This window comes from Plasmodium gaboni, chromosome 10 (assembly GCF_001602025.1).
Source record: "Plasmodium gaboni strain SY75 chromosome 10, whole genome shotgun sequence".
In the NCBI taxonomy this organism is placed as follows: Eukaryota; Apicomplexa; class Aconoidasida; order Haemosporida; family Plasmodiidae; genus Plasmodium; species Plasmodium gaboni.
In genome coordinates, this window is record NC_031490.1 from 385,254 (window position 1) to 405,760 (window position 20,507).

The window sequence follows — 20,507 nt, forward strand, 5'->3', positions numbered from 1 at the left end:
AAAAAAAAAAAAAAAATATATTTTATAAAAAAAAAAAAAAAAAAAAAAAAAAAAAAAAATAAAAAAAAATTTTAAATAATATAATAATAAAAAAAAAAAAAAAAAAAAATTAAAAATAATATATATAATTTTTTTTTTTTTTTTTTTTTTTTTCATTCATAATAATTTTAATGTGACAAAAATATATCATTCGATTAAATCATATATATGTTATTAAAAAAATATGTATTCCCGTTTTCAAAAAAAAAAAAAAAAAAAAAAATGTCTGTTAGGACAAACGCGGTAAGTATATTATATATATATATATAATATATTAAAATTTAATAGAATGAATACATATTTTTGTACAAGGAAATGTTATTTTTTTGGAAATATATATAACATTAATAATTATATAATATTTCTTTTATTAATCCTATATCATAATAAGATTATATGTTGAAATTTTTATTTATAGTCTTTCTATAAAACTTGCTACAAATTATTATATATAATAAAATAGTGATTTGTTAAAAATTGATATATTATAAATACACATAAAATTATAATATATATATATATATATGTATTTTTTTTTTTTTATATAACATTTTTAATCATCACTATTTGGTAAATATTAAAATATATATATGGTTAAATATTTTTTAGTGAATATAAAATTATGAATTATATTTATCGAATTTGTATCAATGAACAAATAAAATTAAATAAACTATAATAAGAAGAAGAAAAAAAAAAAAAAAAAAAAAACAATAAATTATATATATATTTATATATATTTGTCCTTTACTGTTCTATATTATATTATTAGACATGGTATTTTTTTAAATATATATATATATAAACAAAATTGAAAAAAGAAAATTTTTTTTTTTTCTAATTGGATAAAAAAATTGAAACCTATAAATTAAACGAATGATAACAATAGACTACGAAAGAGCTTTAAGTATATTGTTTTGTTATGTTTTATTTTATTTTTATTTTATATGCCATGTATAATTAAAAGATATAAGTTATTCGTGTGTAATAAGTTTTAAAACATTATAAAGAAAAATATTTATTAATACATTTATGCAGTTATTAAAAATTACATATATTTTAATGAACATTTAAAAAAAAATATTTAATTTTTTTTTTTTTTTTTTTTATTATTCACATTCATTATAAGTTATATATAAAATATGTACATAAAAATATATATATATATATATATATGTACAATATATTTATACATATACACTTTTTTGTAAATATGAAATACATCGTTCTCTTTTTTTTTTTTTTTTTTTTTTTTTAATTTTCTTGTTAAATTAATATAAATACAATGGCTCTCATATTTTTCATGACTTCAATAAATGTGTTTATAATGAGGTTGCTTTAAATTTCTTTTTTCCTTCATCGTTAACCAAACAACAATGATCAAGATCTCTGAATATTTCATTATAATCTAAACTGTAGCCAACAGCAAAGTGGTCTGGAATAGAAAATCCAACGAAATCAGCTTTAAAACCATTCCACAAAGGTGTTCTTTTAATAAAAAGACAAGCAACAGCAATTGTTTTGATTTCAAATTTTTTTAAATATTCACAAAATTGTACTAATGTTTTACCAGTATCAATAATATCTTCAACAATTAATACATGTTTTCCTTTTAAGCAAGATAAATCTTCACTTACTATTTCTAAGGTACCTGTTGATTTATCATTACAATATGATTTCACACGTACATAGTGCTCACCAAATAATGGTTTGGAGGTTTCAACGGCACTATAATTATGTATTCGGCTTAAGTGCTTTAAGAGAGCAGTAAAAAATCCACGAGATCCTTTCAACAAACAAAGAATATGAAATTCTTCATTGTTGTATACTTTCTTAATATCATAAGCTAATTTCTCGATACGGTTTTTTATAGCACCATTTGGAACTAAAACCTTGGTAAGATATTTCTACAAAAATAAAAAATAATTAATAAGATATATAAAAATATATTTATCCAAATAAAATACAAGTATTATAATATATATATATATCTCTTAATTTAGAAATATTTCTATATGTGTATTCTTATATATATAAGAATTCAATGTATCATGGTTCATAATAAACAATTTATATATTTAATTTTTTTTTTATACTTTATAATGTGCAGGGATCAAAAAAGATTCAAGGTCATAACCATCGTCATCCTTTACGAAGATGGGATCAAAGGCATTTTCACCAGCTCCTGGACTATAAAATTAATACACATATAATATATATATATATATATATATTTATGTTGATATGATACTATTAATATACACTTTTATATATAAATTAAAATATATATGCATATAAAATTCATATATTAACATCAACATTTATATAACATTTATATAACATTTTGTTCTATAAATTCATTTTATTTTTTACTTATTTGGTATTGGCATTTTCTAAAGAATGTTAAGATATAAAGATAAAAAAAAAAAAAAAAAAAAATTTTATATTTAAATATTAATTAAAATATTTTTGCCTAATGTATATAATAATATATACAAAATTGCATATTACTTTTATTAAATATTAATATATGATTATGTTTATATAAAAATATATTTTTTATAATGACATATTATTATATATAGAAGAGTACATATATGTTTATATTTATATATACGTATTATTTAAATATATAATAATAATATATATACAAATAAAAAAATATATTTTCTTTAATATAATCAATTACATATATATTTTTGGTTTTTCGTGTAATGATAAGTTTATATTAAAATTTGTATTAATTTTAAATATTATATTTTTATAATAAATATAAAATAATTTTAAAATGTTATACTTTAAAAATTTTAATAATATACTTTAAAGGGGAAAAAGGAAAATGGAAAAAAAAAAAAAAAAAAAAAAATATATATATATTTTTATATATATATATATATTTTATATATTATGTATTTTCTTATGAGACGTTATTTTTATCAAAATATATATTTTGTATTTTAATTATTATTAATATGTTAATGTAGAATATTTATTATACCCTAAAATGAAGAGATCATAAACATATTTCAGATACTAACTATCTATTTCCTATTACATATATTTAAATGTTATGAAATTAAAACGAAACGGAGGAAAGAAAAAAAAATACTATAAAATATATAATACATTTATATATATATATATTTCAATTTTAATAACATATATATTATATATATATATATATATATATATATATATATTCCAATAATTTTATTTTATTTATTTTTTTTTATATTGCCTCATTATCTTTACATTTTTTTTTTTACTCTACATTATATGGATAATATATATTATATATAATATATATATAATTTATTATCTTATATATATTATATATATGTGTATAAAAAATACATATGTAACTCATATATATATATATAATATATGTATGAAAATATCATTATGTTATGATAAAATTCAATTTCTTTTTTCATATTTCTTATAAATATAAAATTAATATTTAATGAAATCATATCCATTTCGACCTCATTAAAAAAGGAAAAAAAAAAAAAAAAAAAAAAAAAAAAAGAGGAACAAGGAACACGGATATATATATATATATATATATATATATATATATAATATATTTATATTTTCATATTATGCTTAGCTTTTTAAATTTTAATATATTTATTATAATAATAAATTTATAATCATTGCTTTTTAATTATCACAATGTATTGTATTTAAATAGGATTCTTTGATATGCCTACATTTATTATTTTCTTTTTTCGTCCTTCGCATATGTCAAATATAAAAGAGCTACATATATATTATATATATATATATATATATATATATATATATATATAATATTTCCCACGTAATTATAAATTAAAATGATGAATTTATAACTTTATGTGTTATTATATAAAAATTTTTTTTTGTTGTTTTCAAAATTATAATAGCATAAAATTAGAGAAATTAATAATAATAAAAATTTTTTTTTTTTTTCTAAATATAAAAAATGAGTGAGTGGTTTCATATATATAAATATATATGTATATATTAAAATTATTGTAAAAATGGGTTAACATTTTTTCTTTTTTTTAAAAGTGCAAATTTTAATTTAAATATATATATATATATATATATGTATTGATAATTATGAGTATTATTATTTCCATAACTTTAATGGTTTATAATAAAACACATTATGAATTTATAACATGAAAAATATATATATATATATATATATGTATTTATTTATTTATTTTTTTATTTATCTGTTTATATTTGTGTGTATTTATGTAATTATAATAATAATGTATAAGGGATAAAATATATAAACAGATTATACTTTTTTAATTTTTTTTTTTTTTTTTTGTATTTAACAAAATATAAGTACTTTATTTTAAAGTGTTGTCATTTATGATCTCTTTACGTTATATTTATTTGGTTGCATAAATATAGGCATAACTTCATCTATTAGTTGGTCTATCTCCTTTTTGGCTTGTTCATACGTATCTCTAGAAATTTCTGCATACCATTTTACTTTGGGTTCTGTACCACTTGCTCTAATAGTTAGAATAGCTGTATTTTCAAAATGTATAGTAATATTTTGAGAATCTGGTGTAGGTGCAATTAAGGATTTTTTATCTGCAGTAGTAGAATCATAGCCTGTTGTTAAATCTCTAATATGTATAATTTTGTATGAACCTAAATTAGTTTTATATAAACCATTAGATCTAAATTCATTAAATATACTTACAATATCGTTAGAATCAAGTACAATATAATAACCATTATTATTTACAAAATAACCTATTTCTCCTCTAATAGTTTCTAAATATTGATGGAATGTTAAATTATTTTCATATAAGTATACTGCTATTTCTATCCAGTAACCTAAAGCTGATATACCACATTTATCTTTAACATGTCTTGTTAGTGCATGTCCTAGAGCTTCTTCATAACAATATAGAATAGTATAATTTTGTTCATTATATTCTATAGCTTTATTTATTAACCATTTAAATCCTGTAAGTGTTTCGTCATATTTATAACCATATTTTTCACATAATTTTTTTAACATCCTTGAACACACAACTGTACATAAAAAAACATGTTTTGATTTATCAATGTTTTTCTTTTCATATTGTTTCATTAAATGATAGGCAAAAATTATTCCTAATTCATCACCAGAAAAGACTTTCCATTTATTATTAAATTTTTCTGCACATGCAAATCTATCTGCATCAGGATCATTAGCTACTACTATAGGACTACATACATTATCAGCTAGTTCCATAGACATATCTAATGCTCCTTTTTCTTCTGGATTAGGAAATGATACTGTTGAAAAATCTGCATCTGGTAATGCTTGTTGTGGAACTGTAAGTAAGTTATTAAAACCTACTACATGCATAATACCTTGTACAAATTTTCTACCTATCCCATGCATAGGTGAATATACAATAGCTAGTTTGGTACGTGAATTTCTATAACAATTAAAATTAAATTCATGTTTTAAATCATCCATAAAAGAATCATACATTTCAAAATATATATCTTCAACTAAGGATGTATCTTTTAAATAGAAATTATTATTTAAATATTCATATGTATCTTTCCAAGGTTCTAAATTATTTAATATACAATTCGAAATGTTTTTATCAACTGGTGGGATTATCTGAGCTCCATTAGAAGCATATACTTTATAACCATTATCTAATTTAGGGTTATGAGAAGCAGTAACCATAACACCACATAAGCAATTCTTTTTTAAATTTGAATAACATAATATAGGTGTAGCAACTGTTTGGGCAAATAAGTAAACTCGAAATCCTTTAGATAAACAAACAGAAGCAGCTACATGAGCAAAAGATTCAGAATGATATCTACCATCAAATCCAAAAATTATACCTCTATTTTTACATAAATGTAAACCATAAGTATTTATTAAATATGAACATAATCCTTGTGTTGTTTGCATTATTGTAACTACATTCATTGCATTAAAACCAACACCCATTTTGCCTCTTAATCCAGCTGTACCAAAATTTAATCTTTTTAAAAATAAATATTTTAATTCTTCTTCATCATTTTTTTTTAATATTTCTACTGTCTCATCAATTAAATATTGAGGTTTCTTAAATACATTCCATAGTTCTAGCAATTTCACAACTTGTTCATTCTTTATATTTTCCATTATTTTTTTTTTTATAAATACAAAATAAATATGAAAATAAATTATTATTTAATTAAATATGCATATATAATATATATAACAATTAATTAGGTAAACGCTGTTACTATATATAAATTTTTATATCTAAATGAATAGTGTTAATTATGAATTATAAATAAAAAGAAAAAGAAATAACAAATAAATAAATAATAAATAAATAAAATGATATAATAATAAATGTGATGTATTAAACATATATGTTAATAAATTATAACTATATTAATATATAAATAAATAAATATATATATATATATAAAGTACCTTTATGTAACACATATGAGATATATCAATAATATAAGAATTATAATGAATACAAAGAATTTTCTTCTTTCTCATATGATAAACACATTAAAATGAATTTGTTTATTTTTGTATGTATATTTACTTTATACTTCTTATTATTCTTTTATGGTTTATATAGTAAGACTATTAACCAATAAATATATATATATATACATATACATATATTTTTAGGACAAATAACAAAACAATAAAATTAAACATAAAAATAAACAACTATACATATATGTATATACACTATATTATGATTTGTAAATATATTCTAATATGTATATAAATCCTTATAAAATGGTCATTCAAAAACAAAAAATTATATTAAAATATTTAAATTTTCATAGTTGAATTTAAAAAAAAAAAAAGAAAAAAAAAAATTCATAACAACACAAAAAATTGAAATACAACGACTATGCTCTTATATATATATATATACATATATATATATATATATAATTATATAAAATTAAAAAAAATAAATATATGAATATATGATAGATAAAGTAGTATTTTATTCTTGATCTATATAAATAACATGTTATTATATATATACTTAATATATATTAATAAATATGTATATATTTTTTTTTATTTAATTAAAATAATTAAAATAAATATTAATATATATATTTCTTTATTTTTATATAAAATAAATATATCACATTATTAGATCATTTATAAGTACTTCATTTAAAAAAAAAAGAAAAAAAAATTACAGTGACATTTTAAAAATATTTAAATATTACGAAATGTTAAATTTAATGTATTATTTATTGCTTATAAGATATTGATATATATATATATATATATATATACCACATATATGTATGTATATATATTTTTTATTTTCTATATTATTTTAATTTATAATGTGAGGCGTAACATTTATATATATATTTCAAAAACTAATGCAGAGGACGTGATAACTTTTAATATGTTATTATTATTATGATGATGATTAGTAGTCTCCATATTTATAATTATATAATTGAATAAAAGAAATAAAAAAAAAAAAAAATAGATCCATAATGTGTTATATAATGAACACAATAAAAAAATATATTTAAATGGAGCTATGTGAAGATATTTTAATTTTTTTTTTTTTTTTTCCATATAATTATATATGTCTTGCTTCATTATACAAGTGAACATATATATATATATATATATATGTATGTATTTTTATATATTTAAGTTGTAATATATTTTAAAATTTATGGGGAAACAAATTTTCTTTTCTTTTCTTTTTTTTTATAATTCGAGATATATCTATATGCATTTTAAAAAAAATAAGTCGTGTTGTATTATTTCATGTTAAGAAAAATGTAATTATATTTAATATAAAGTTAAAACAAAATTGGATTTTTATTCTTAATAATTCAAAATTGTAGAATAAGTAAAAATATATATATATATATATATATATATATATATAAATAAAAAATAATTTTTTTTTTATAATAAATTATAATATATTTATTTTAGGTAATATATAATACTATATAAAAAAAAATATATTTGTATTGATAATATGGGGATGAATAAAAATCATGTACCTATCACATATATATATATATATATATATTTCCACATTTCATTCGAATTCAATTGTTGCTGGGGGTTTGGATGATATATCATATAATATCCTGTTGACACCTTTTACTTCACTCAATATTCTTGTAGTAATTTTATCTAGAATATCATAAGGTATTTGATACCAATTTGCTGTCATGAAAGATGATGTTTTGACAGCTCTAAGAACACAAACATAATCATATGATCTTGCATCACCTCTTACACCTACCGATTTTGATGATAAAAGTACAGCAAAAGCTTGACTGATTTTATTATATAATCCATATTGTTTTAAATCGCTTATAAAAATATCATCAACTTCTCTTAATATATTTAATTTATGTTTATTTATATCTCCAATAATTCTAATTGCTAATCCAGGTCCTGGGAATGGATGTCTATTAGTAATTTCATCTGGTAAGTTTAATTCTTTTGATAATGTTTTAACATCATCTTTAAATAAATATTTGAATGGTTCAAATAATTTAAACTTCAAATTTTTTGGTAACCCTCCTACATTATGATGAGTTTTAATTGTATCTGATAAATTTTTTGAACACTTGCTTTCAATAATATCTGGATATAGAGTACCTTGTAATAAGAATGTTTTGTTTATATCTATATCTATATTGTTTACTGCCTTTTCAAACTCTTCAATAAATAATTTCCCTATAATTTTTCTCTTCTGTTCTGGATCTGTAACACCTTGTAGATTTGATAAAAAATTTTCAGAAGCATCAATTTTAGTTATATTCATATCAGGAAATATAGATTTTAAAAACTTATATACATTTTCTCCTTCATTTTTTCTTAACAAGCCATTATCAATAAAGATACCAAAAAATCGTTCTTTAAAAATTTTATGTGTATATGCAGCAGCAACAGTACTATCTATACCACCAGACATAGCTGCGATAACATAATGATCATGTTTATATTTTTCTATATTTTTTAATTCTAATTCATGATAACGTATTGGATCAAATTGTTTTTTACATTTACATATATTATATGCAAAGTTATAGAACATTAATTCTCCATCTAATGATTCATATACCTCTGGATGATATTGAACAGCATATATGTTATATTCTTTATTATATATGGAACATATTAAACAATTTTCACTTGAACTAACTAAATAAAAATTTTCTGGAATTTTTGTTACCTCATCATTATGATTCATCCAAACTGTTGTAATATCATTTTTAATATTTTCAAATAAAGAACAGGTCTCATTCATTAATTTATAATTTGAAAATAAATCAATAGCAGATGAACTATCACAAAAATTACTATAATATGTTATATTATTAATATTATCATTTCTTAATATGTTGACATCAGTACATCCATATTCTGATGTCTTCGATTTCTTAACCTCACCATTCATTTGTACTGCTATTTCTTGCATACCATAACATATACCAAAAATTGGAATCTTTTTTTCTAAAAAATATTCAAATACTTCTTTCTTTAAATGAGGAGAACCAGCCTCAGTAACTGAATATGGACCACCTGATAATATAACTCCCTTTATATTCATATCCTTAATATCTTTTAATTCAACACCATAATCTTTCGTTTCACTAAATATCTTTATATTGTTTAATCTTTTTACAATAAGATGAAAGTATTGAGAACCGAAATTCAATACCAAAATCTTGTCGTACTCCTCTCCTTCCATTTCAAAAAAAAACAAAAAAAATAAAAATAAAATAAAAATATAAAAATAAAAAAATAAAAAAATAAAAAAGTATATGAAATGTATAAATATATAATAATAGGTGATTATGTTCTATATATATTTTTTTTAATAAATGGTATCATTAAAAATTCAAAAAAAGATATCTACATACTTATTATACTTATATATATGAAATGTTTTTCCTAATATATATATGTTTATTTATAATTGTTCTCTTTTATTTTCTTTTATTTTTTATTTTTATTTTATTTTTTCTATTTCAATTCATCATAGAAATATGTAGATAGCATTTTAAAAAAGAAAAAGAAAAAATTAATTTGAAAAATATTTTTTATTCAAAATATTATTTATTTATTGAATTCGAAAAATGTATGAAGAAATAAAATAAAATAAGAAAATACTCATTTAATATTGTATTTCTACTAATATTTAGGTGAAGGTGGCGACATTATAATAAAATGTTATATATTATTATAATATACAAGAAAGAGCTTTTTATAAAAATTACATTTATCAAAATATAAGGCATGACAAAAAGTTAATGTTATCAAAATTTTAAATTATTATAATTATATATTATATATATTATATATAATATATTTCAATTAGAGAAAAAAGAATATGCATACATGAATATAAATATATTATTTTTTTATATTATTCACTTGTTATTTTATATATATATATAGTAATATTATTTATTTTTTTATGGTATATATTATAAAAAATTTATATTTAATTTATATTATACTTATATTATAACAAAATGAATCTATATATATTTTTTTAATAATCTACATATAATTAATATTTTTTTTTTTTTTTTTTTTTATTATGAAAAAGAGAAAAAAGTATTTAATAAATATATTCTGTACAAGGTAATAAAAATAAATAAGTATATTTTGTTTATAATAATTTATATATTATATATTTTTTTTAATATTATTTTATATATGTACTTTTAATAAATCACCAACTATTTTTAAAATTTGTTTATATAATATATATATATATATTAGTTCTTTATTTATATATCACCATAAAAAGTAAAAAAAAAAAAAAAAAAAAAAAAAAAAAATCAGACCGATATTTTATTATATATTCTATATTTTAAATTATATAATATTAATGTTTGTATTTTTCAAAATTTATTTTTATTATATGATATAAATAAAAAAGTATGTTGTTCAGAAAGGATCAACCTATACTTTACTATAATTTATTATACATATTAAATATAAATATGATTACAAAAATTTATACATATATATTTTTTTTTTTTATGTAGTTGGATTAATTTGTGACTTTTTTAATTTCGTTTGTAAATATTTCATATTAATAATGATGAAGAAATATATAGAATATATTAATGAATAAATATAAAGACATTATTATATAAGTATAAATATGACTTTTCATTTATTCCTATATATATATTTCTTTTATATGTGTATTTTTTTATTATATATTTTTAATATATGTTTGTCTAGTTTGCAATATTAATAAAATGAATTCCTCTTAATTTATATATGCTACAAAAAATATATTATATTAAATCTAACAAAGTCATAACCCAAAGAAAATGAGATATAGTTGAATCATATTTTTGTGTAGTATTCAGTTTTTTTTTATTTTATTTAAAAGTTAATATATTTATATATTATTAGATATGTGCATCCACCAAATATTATACATACATATATATATATATATATATATATATTATAATAACAAGTAATAAATAATAAATATATCCTATCATATAATCAAAAAAAAGAAAAAAAAAATTCTTCAGTGAATTAAAATTGCACTAACCTTTAATAAACAAACTTATAAATATTTTCACCTTATTATATAATATAATATATATATATATATATATATATAATATAATATAATAAAGGATATACATTACAATGATAAACCATATTAGACATAATTAAAAACTAAAATATTTTATAAAACCATAATGTCGTAAAAAAAAAAAAATATATACATATATATATAATATATATAATGTACAGAATAAGTATAACAGAGAACACTTCAAAACTTACGAAAATACAATAACAAAAGAATAAATATTATGCAAAAAGGAAAATATAAAAAGAAACAAAAGAAAAATTTACACACTATTTTGATAATATAATAAAAACAATAAATAAATAAATTATTTGTATATATATATTATATATATATATTTAATTTTTAATGTACACCTTGGAATATTATTAATATTTGTACCAGATTTGACAAACCAATTAATATACAAAAATAATATATATATATATATATATATTTATATAATTTAATATTTTGAAAGTTTTGTGAAGAATAATGTATTTTACAAAATAAGTATGTGAAACCTAATTATTTCATTTTATTTTATTTTATATTACTAATTATTTTTTTGGAACATTTATATATTATAAAACAAAAACGATTTATACACAAAAATATACATCAATATTTTACACTTTTCAATTATAATAAAAATATATATATATATATATATATATCCATATATATTTTTTTTTGTTCATTATTTTTTTATTTATCATTATGTAATAGCTTTTATATATTAATTATATCATTTTAATTTCCTCCTTTTTTTTCTTACCCCATTTTTCAATTGTGTCAAATCCTTGTTAATTTTTTCTCCCCATTTTTTTTTTTTTTTTTTTTTTAATTTTGATTTAAATATGATTCTTAACATTTAATAAGTTGATATATATATATATATATATATGTATATATATTTTTTTTTTTTGTTACCTCATTGTTTATATATTTATTTTTTTTTTTTAAATAAATTTAAGATATTGTATGAAATTTAACTTTTTCTTTTCATTATGGATATGAGAAATATATATTTACCAGAAGGTGTAAGACTACCTTGTAAATTAAAATGGACTGTGGATAATAATTCAATGGTTAGCTCTAATCAGATTATAGCTTTTATAATTGAAGAGAATGAAGAAGTATTTGCAGGTGCGGAGAAGAATCAACAGGTACAACCTTCTATTAAGGAAGAACACATTGAAAAGGAAAACTATGATAACAAGAACAATGTTGATAATAATATTATTGAGAATAAAGAAGGGAATGATATAGTACTTAAACAAGATAATTACAATGATATAAATAATAATCAGATATGTTTAAATAATGAACATATTGTAAAAGATATAAATTCAACCTGTTCTAATAAAAATATAAATAATTTACATGACTCTAATAAAACAGAGGAAAGTAATTCTTTACCATCTAATAATAATACTAATCATAATGAGAATAAGAATAACTGTGTAAAAGATGAAAATATACATGCAAATTCTGATAATAACAAAAGTGTCATTAATGATAATGTTATAAATAGTGACCTTAAAAATAATGAGTTGAATAAAAAAGATGATACAGATGTAATTAGTTTGGATTCAAAATATAATGAAAAGAAAAATGTAATAAATTTTATTTTAAATAATAGGAAAAATTGTGAAATAAAAAATAATCATATTTTTTTAAGAAGTAATAATAATGGGAAAATAAATATTTTAAAAAATCATCAAAATGAAGAATATATATATATTAATAATGCAAATGAATTATTATGTGAAATTCTTGATGTGAAATGTAATCATGAAATTATATTCTCAGGGATTTGTACTAACTGTCTTTTAAATCAAGAAGAAATTAATAATAGTGAAGAACAAAAATCTTTTGTTACTCCAAGTTTCTTACCTGGTCAAAATGAATTATATATAAATACTGATAAGGCAATTGATTTAGAAAAAGAAAGAATGAGAACAATTATAGATAAAAAAAAACTTTGCTTAGTTCTAGATTTAGATAATACACTTTTACATGCATCATTTTCCTTATTATCTGTTAATGTGAATAATGATATAATAAATATTACTACTGATATTAATGGTAGTTTAGAAAATGAAATAAATTATATAGAAGAATTAAATACACAAGTATCTAATACGAACAATTCGGATGATATAAAATCGAACACAAAAAATAAAAAAGCTTCTCCAATTGTATGTAAATTGAATAATGAAAAAATTTTCTCTATGAATAATAAAAATAAAAATGAACAAACACAAACACAAACGCAAACACAATCACAAAATTATATAGATAGAAGTGATATGCAAGTACAAACAAAGGAAATGCAAAATAGACATATAAATGTTAACAATAATAATAATATGGACAATAATAATATTAATAATAATAATAATGGTGGTATGGAAGATGGTACTCTCATTAAGGAAGACTTAATATATCCCCACTATTGTAAAAATAAAAATTCAATCGAAATATACCCCAAAATGGAAGATATAAAAGCGTCGTATGAAAATTATTGTGAATTTTTAGAAAAGGTAAATACCATAAATTTATTAAAACATAAAGGGAAATATATACACTATGAAGATTTTAATGATAACCAGATAAAAAGGAAAATAGAGAAATTAGAATCTAGTGTTCTAAAAACAAATGTAAAATATCAAAAAGGTGAATATATTATTTACTATAAACTAAGACCAGGAGTTATTGAATTTTTAAGAACAATGAGTGAAAAATATGAAATATATTTATATACTATGGGTACATTAGAACATGCAAAATCATGTTTATTTTTATTAGATCCTCTTAGGAAATTTTTTGGAAATAGAGTATTTTCTAGAAAGGATTGTTTAAATAGCTTGAAACATTTAAATAAAATATTACCAACCTATCGTAGTGTATCTATATGTATAGACGATAGTGATTATATATGGAAAGAAAATAGTTCTTGTATCAAAGTACATGGATATAATTATTTTCCTGATATTAACTTTTTTGAAGATATTAAGAGAGCTCCATATTTCTTAACTAAATTTTTTACTTTTGCTCAGTCTTATTTAAATTTCACATCAAATATATATCGTTTTATAAATTTTAAATGTAGTGAACATGAAGAATTTTTAAAATTTCGTAAAAATAATATCATGTTATATAATATGAATAATCATGTCCATTTCTCCAATGTGCATACACATAACAGTAATAATTATGACGTACAAATAAAGGAAGATTTATATTGTATTAGTGAAAATAATCAAGCGCAGAATAATGAATTATCACAAAATATGAATGGAAATACATATATTGAACCATTACAAATGAGAAACAAAAATGAGCAAGAAGGATTATTGGATGGGAACAATTCTATAAATATTAATAATGAAATGGAAGAAATGAATAATAACAATTTTATAGACTTGGATAAAGAATTTGAAACGGATAATGAAAGTGATTTAAATTTGGAGGACGACGAGTTAGATGATATATTTGATATATATAATAATGTTAACAATAATAATAATAATAATAGTAATAGTAATAATAATAATAATAATAATAATATTAATAGTTATAACAATACATACCTTTTAGATACAAGAAATGATTTGATAGAATTATATGATGAGTCATATAATTATGACAAACAAAATATTTTAGAGGATAATAACAGTAATTATTTAAATAAACAAAATGATATATATGTTAATAAAGATAAAACATTAAGTAAAGAAATAGAATCATTACAATCATTATCATATGATGAAGATAATATACTTTATGATGAAAATATCATTCTTCAAACAGTACAAAATGGAATAATTGAAAATAATAATGTTAATTTTATGTATGAAGAAAATAAAATATCTCTTAAAAAGGAACAAGAAACAAATGAAAATGTATTAAAAAATAATACCAATTTATTAGATGTAAATAAAACTATTAATAAGAAAAAAAAGAAAAAAAAATGTAAAAAAAATAATCAAATAAAAAATGGTGAAATAAATACACCATTTTTACGAAATGATACAAAAAATTATGTTCAACCACCAAATCCTTTGTTAAAATCGGTTCATAAAAATATATCATATGAAGATGAAATTATTTTAAAATTTATATCTGAGGAAAATTTCAAAAAATACGAAAAGTATGTTTTAGATTTTTTATGTAATTATTTTGAAAAAAACGAAAACGATACAATGAAAAGTCAAACGTCTTCTCAAATGTTCGAAGAGGAATATATGGAGAGTTCAAAATGTGACATAACAAATGATGATATTCCAAGTGAAGAGAATACATCTGATGAAGATGATTTTGAAGGAGAATTTGTAAATCTAAAAGATCAAGAGGATGAAATACATATGTTTTTAGATGATGATTTTGAGGGTGAATTTGTAAATTTGAAAGATGAAAATGATGAAGAATATACATTTATGGATGATTATATGGATGGAAAACATTCAAATGTAAAAGATGAAAAAAATAAACAATGTTATGAAAAAAATAAAAAGAATAATAATAATTATAAAAAAAATTCTGATAAAAATGATGATCCCCGTAATGAATTAAAAAAATATAAAATGAAAGTTAAAAAAAAAATTATAAAAAAAACTAATAAAAATTCAAATGTGAAAATATCTAAATGTTCAAAACATATGAACCAAATGAATAATACTTCAACAAATAATAATGAAGTAAAACAAAACAATGAATATTATGAATCTTTCTTTATTCCAAAAAATTTAACAGAATTCAATTTCAAAGATAATGATAAACAATTATATTATTTAATGTCATTATTAAATGAAATTCATCATATTTTTTACAAAATGTTAGAACAATTTAAACGAAAAGAAACAAATGAACAAAATAGAGATGATCAAATATATAACTATTTTTTAAGATATCCTGTTGTTCGTACTATATTGAATCAATACCGAAAACAAGTTTTAAAGGGTACATATAAATGATATATAAATGATATATATATATAATATATATATAATATATAGAAATAGATAGATCTATTTGTATTAATAAATACGTGATTGAAATATTATTTCATATTTTTATTATTTTATATTATCTTCTTTTTAGGTTTCACGTTCAATATAGGCTTATTATCAGATGATATTAAACAAAGCGATTTTATGGATAACATTCTAAAATTCGGTGGACTTATTAACAACCAAGATTACAATCATTTATTAACTGTTAATGCTTTTATAGAAAATGAAAATATTAAAAATGTGCGCACATCTAATTTGATGTGGCTCGAAAGAGCCCTTTATACTTGGAAGTAATTAATAATAAAAACTTAATGAAAATAATTATATGCATTATTTTATATATATATATATATATATATATATATATTTATTTATTTATTTATTTTTCTTTTTTTTTTTTCCTTTCATAAAACACTCCTTTTTATAGAAGTAGCAATCCAAAATATTATGACATGAAAACCTGGGAAAAATTGCATCGAAATTTTTGGGATGTCATTGAATATGAAGAAAATAAAAAATAAATAATATATTATCTCTTGCACATATATAAAAAATAAAAAGTTTAATGAATATTTCTTTAAAATTTTTTTTTTTTTTTTTTTTTTTTTTTTTTGCATTGTTCCTATTATATAATATGCATATATAATTTCTATATAAGAATATTTTTATGTATTTTTTTTTTTTTTTTTTTTTTTTTATTTTACTTTTTGTTATAACCTGGAAAAATGAAAAAGAAAATATAAAGAATAAATGTGTATGGAAAAAAAAAAAAGAAAAGAATTATGTTAATAAAAAAATATATAATATATATTAATTTTTCTGGTTGATATAAACACAATTCCTCTGATGATATATTTGTATTTATATACATTTATATTAAATAATCTTTAATATAATATTAAAATATGCTAAGGAGAATGTAAATAAATAAAAGTATTAAATTGAAGTATGAACAATAAAATAAATAAATAAATAAATACATACGTTTTAGCATTACCACACACAATTCATAAAAAATGTGAGGGACTTTTCTGTAATTATATAAAGGTGTTTTCTTTAAGGTATATATATGAACATTATAGAGGAAATTCAAAAAAAAAAAAAAATAAAATAATAAAATAAAAAAAAAAAAATATGAATATAAATTTAGAAATATATATATATATATATATATATTTTTATTTCATTGTTTTAATAAAATATATTTATAAATGATCAAAATAAGTTCATTAAGAAGAAAGGCAGACCCTCTATTAATTGTTAGTAAAAGATTACCGTCTTACATAAAAAAGGAAAAAATAAAATTAACCAGAAATAGCAACGTTAATAAAAAAAATGTAAAATATTATCAGGTACCTCATTTTGTTCAAGAACTTATAAAATTTACGAGAAAGAATAAACTTTGGAAGGAACAAAATAATGAGAATAACATGGACATAAATAATATTCATATTAATAATAACAATAATAATAATGATCATGCATGTTATAACAATATTATAAATAAAAACAAAATTCATTATGTTAATAATCTTCTTAATGAAATACCGAAAAATAAAAATCTGTTAACATCCTATCTAATATGTGAAATATATGGATGCTTATACAAATTGAATTATTTAAAGCTAGATATAATATTTCTTTTATTTAGTATTCTTATAAACAATACCATAAATTTTTTTAATTTGAGTGGTTATGTAAATTGTAATTTTAAAGAGCTAATAAATATTACCAAATATATATATCATTTTCAAAAGGTATGTAATTCAAATATTCAAAATATTCTTCATAAGAAACCGAACTTGACAGAACTAAAAATTGTTCAAAGGTATCTTAAAGAAAATAATAAGGAAATGAAAAGCAAACATGGGTGTTATAATTATATATATAATTATATACAAAAATATGATCATATTGATAATATAGACATTTTAATTTATTCCCTAATTAAATGTAAAAAAGATGAAAAAGGTTATATATATGAAAAGATAAAAAAAAAGGATATTGTATTAGATGATGAAAATGATATTACTAGTAATATAAGAAATATGTCAAATATGTCAAACATATCAAATATATTTCCCCCTGCTATTACAAATACATCCAATTATAATAACACATTAGTAGACGATAATAACGAAATGGATCGTCTAATAGATTATATAAACTCGTTCTATAAATTAAATGATATGTTCAATTTTTTACTGAACAAAATTTTGAACTATTTCAATGAGAATTCAGTAAATTTTGATTTTCATAATTTAAAATTATTATTTTTTTTTATTTCAAAATTTGAAAAATTCGACACTAATTTGTTAGAAAATATATCGAATAGATTAATTAGCGAAATCGAAAAAATGAAAACGAATCCAAAATTATTGGATGATGAAGAAAATTCAACAAATGATCCATTAGAAAAAAATATAGTAAATCATTTAAATCATAATAAAATAAAAAGAAGATTAAATATGTATAATAAAAAAATGAGATATATAAATACATTTAATAAAATTAATTCGAAAGAATTTCTTATTCTACCATATACTATTGGTTTATCTATGAATAGATATTTTAATAATTATCTTATAGAATATATAAATATCTATATATTAAGTCTTATTAATTCTAGAGTTAATTGTGATATACAAACTTTTATATATACTTTGATAGGTTACAGACATATCATGGTTAACTTTTTTATTCTATATAACATTTTTCTCTTTAAAGAAAAGTGTTTTCAAAATGAAAATTTATTAAAAAAATATAAATTTTTCTTAAACAAATTAATTCATCATGATATACAAAACATGAATCAAATATCATCCAATAAAATCATAAAAATAAAAAATCATATGATGAATAATAAAATAAAAAGCGAAGAAGAAACCAACATAATGAATCATAATAAATATATAAACGTATTAAATTTGGAAGACACAAAACATACTATTAATCATTTAAATTTAGATCAAAATATATCTCTACAATCAGTAAAAGAACAAGACTTACATAATATATATTATACATCATCAAAAAATGAACTGAAAATAAACCAAGAGAATATTTTTGATTTACTAATAAAAGAGTTTCACATAAATTTAGAAAAAATAATGTTAATAAATTTTGACAAAAATTCATTATATCAACAATATACTAGTAAAGATATTTATCATTTTTTTATAACTTATAAGAAATTATTTCAGAAGGTATATAATTATTCCATATTCTTATTAGATAAACATAATATTAATGATATGCTTACAATATATCAACATATCAAAGCACATTCATTAAATGACATAATAATAAACCATGTCTTTATAGAAACACTTTATAATAAAATAATTTTAAATTCGGTTCCAAAAAAAAATTAATGTTTCAGATTATTAATATATATTATATATATATATATAATAAAAAGGATAATTTATTCTTTTTTTTTTTTTTTAAAAAAAACAAAAATAAAAAAAAATAAAGAATAAGTGAATGAATAAATGAAAAAAAAAAAAAAAAAAAAAAAAAAAAAAAAAAAAAAAAAAAAAAAAAAAAAAAAAAAAAAAAAAAAAAAAAATAAAATAATAATAAAAAAAAATACGTATTATTTTTAAAATACAAAATAAGAGATAAAATATATATATATATAATAAAAAAAAATAGTATGTATTTTTTTTTTTTTTTTTTTTTTTTGGTATATATATAATATGGAAGAAAAAAAAAAAAAGATACAATATACAATAAACAATAAACAAACTATTTATAATATTATATTATATATATATATTTATTTATATTTATATATGTAATTATTTATGTATAAACTATTGTATTATTATTATAT

The 20,507-nt window shown here is 18.1% G+C and overlaps 5 protein-coding genes across 5 annotated transcripts; 2 read left to right on the forward strand and 3 right to left on the reverse strand.

The window, feature by feature from the left end:
• Nucleotides 1–1,361: 1,361 nt before the first annotated feature.
• Nucleotides 1,362–2,429, reverse strand: PGSY75_1012400 (hypoxanthine-guanine phosphoribosyltransferase; the record flags this gene model as incomplete). Its single annotated transcript, XM_018785889.1, has 3 exons — nt 1,362–1,946; nt 2,136–2,229; nt 2,413–2,429. The coding sequence occupies 3 exons, from the start codon at nt 2,427–2,429 to the stop codon at nt 1,362–1,364; spliced, it is 696 nt and encodes a 231-aa protein (XP_018641506.1).
• Nucleotides 2,430–4,408: 1,979 nt separating this feature from the next.
• PGSY75_1012500 (putative phosphoglucomutase) lies at nt 4,409–6,190 on the reverse strand (the record flags this gene model as incomplete). The annotated part of the gene is made up of 1 exon (XM_018785890.1): nt 4,409–6,190. The coding sequence occupies one exon, from the start codon at nt 6,188–6,190 to the stop codon at nt 4,409–4,411; it is 1,782 nt and encodes a 593-aa protein (XP_018641507.1).
• A 1,927-nt stretch (nt 6,191–8,117) lies between these two features.
• Nucleotides 8,118–9,785, reverse strand: PGSY75_1012600 (GMP synthetase; the record flags this gene model as incomplete). The annotated part of the gene is made up of 1 exon (XM_018785891.1): nt 8,118–9,785. One exon carries the CDS (start codon nt 9,783–9,785, stop codon nt 8,118–8,120), a length of 1,668 nt encoding a protein of 555 aa, XP_018641508.1.
• Nucleotides 9,786–12,658: 2,873 nt separating this feature from the next.
• On the forward strand, nt 12,659–17,190 carry PGSY75_1012700 (putative NLI interacting factor-like phosphatase; the record flags this gene model as incomplete). Its single annotated transcript, XM_018785892.1, has 3 exons — nt 12,659–16,616; nt 16,758–16,959; nt 17,097–17,190. The coding sequence occupies 3 exons, from the start codon at nt 12,659–12,661 to the stop codon at nt 17,188–17,190; spliced, it is 4,254 nt and encodes a 1,417-aa protein (XP_018641509.1).
• A 690-nt stretch (nt 17,191–17,880) lies between these two features.
• PGSY75_1012800 (hypothetical protein) lies at nt 17,881–20,043 on the forward strand (the record flags this gene model as incomplete). The annotated part of the gene is made up of 1 exon (XM_018785893.1): nt 17,881–20,043. One exon carries the CDS (start codon nt 17,881–17,883, stop codon nt 20,041–20,043), a length of 2,163 nt encoding a protein of 720 aa, XP_018641510.1.
• Between the last annotated feature and the right edge of the window lie 464 nt (nt 20,044–20,507).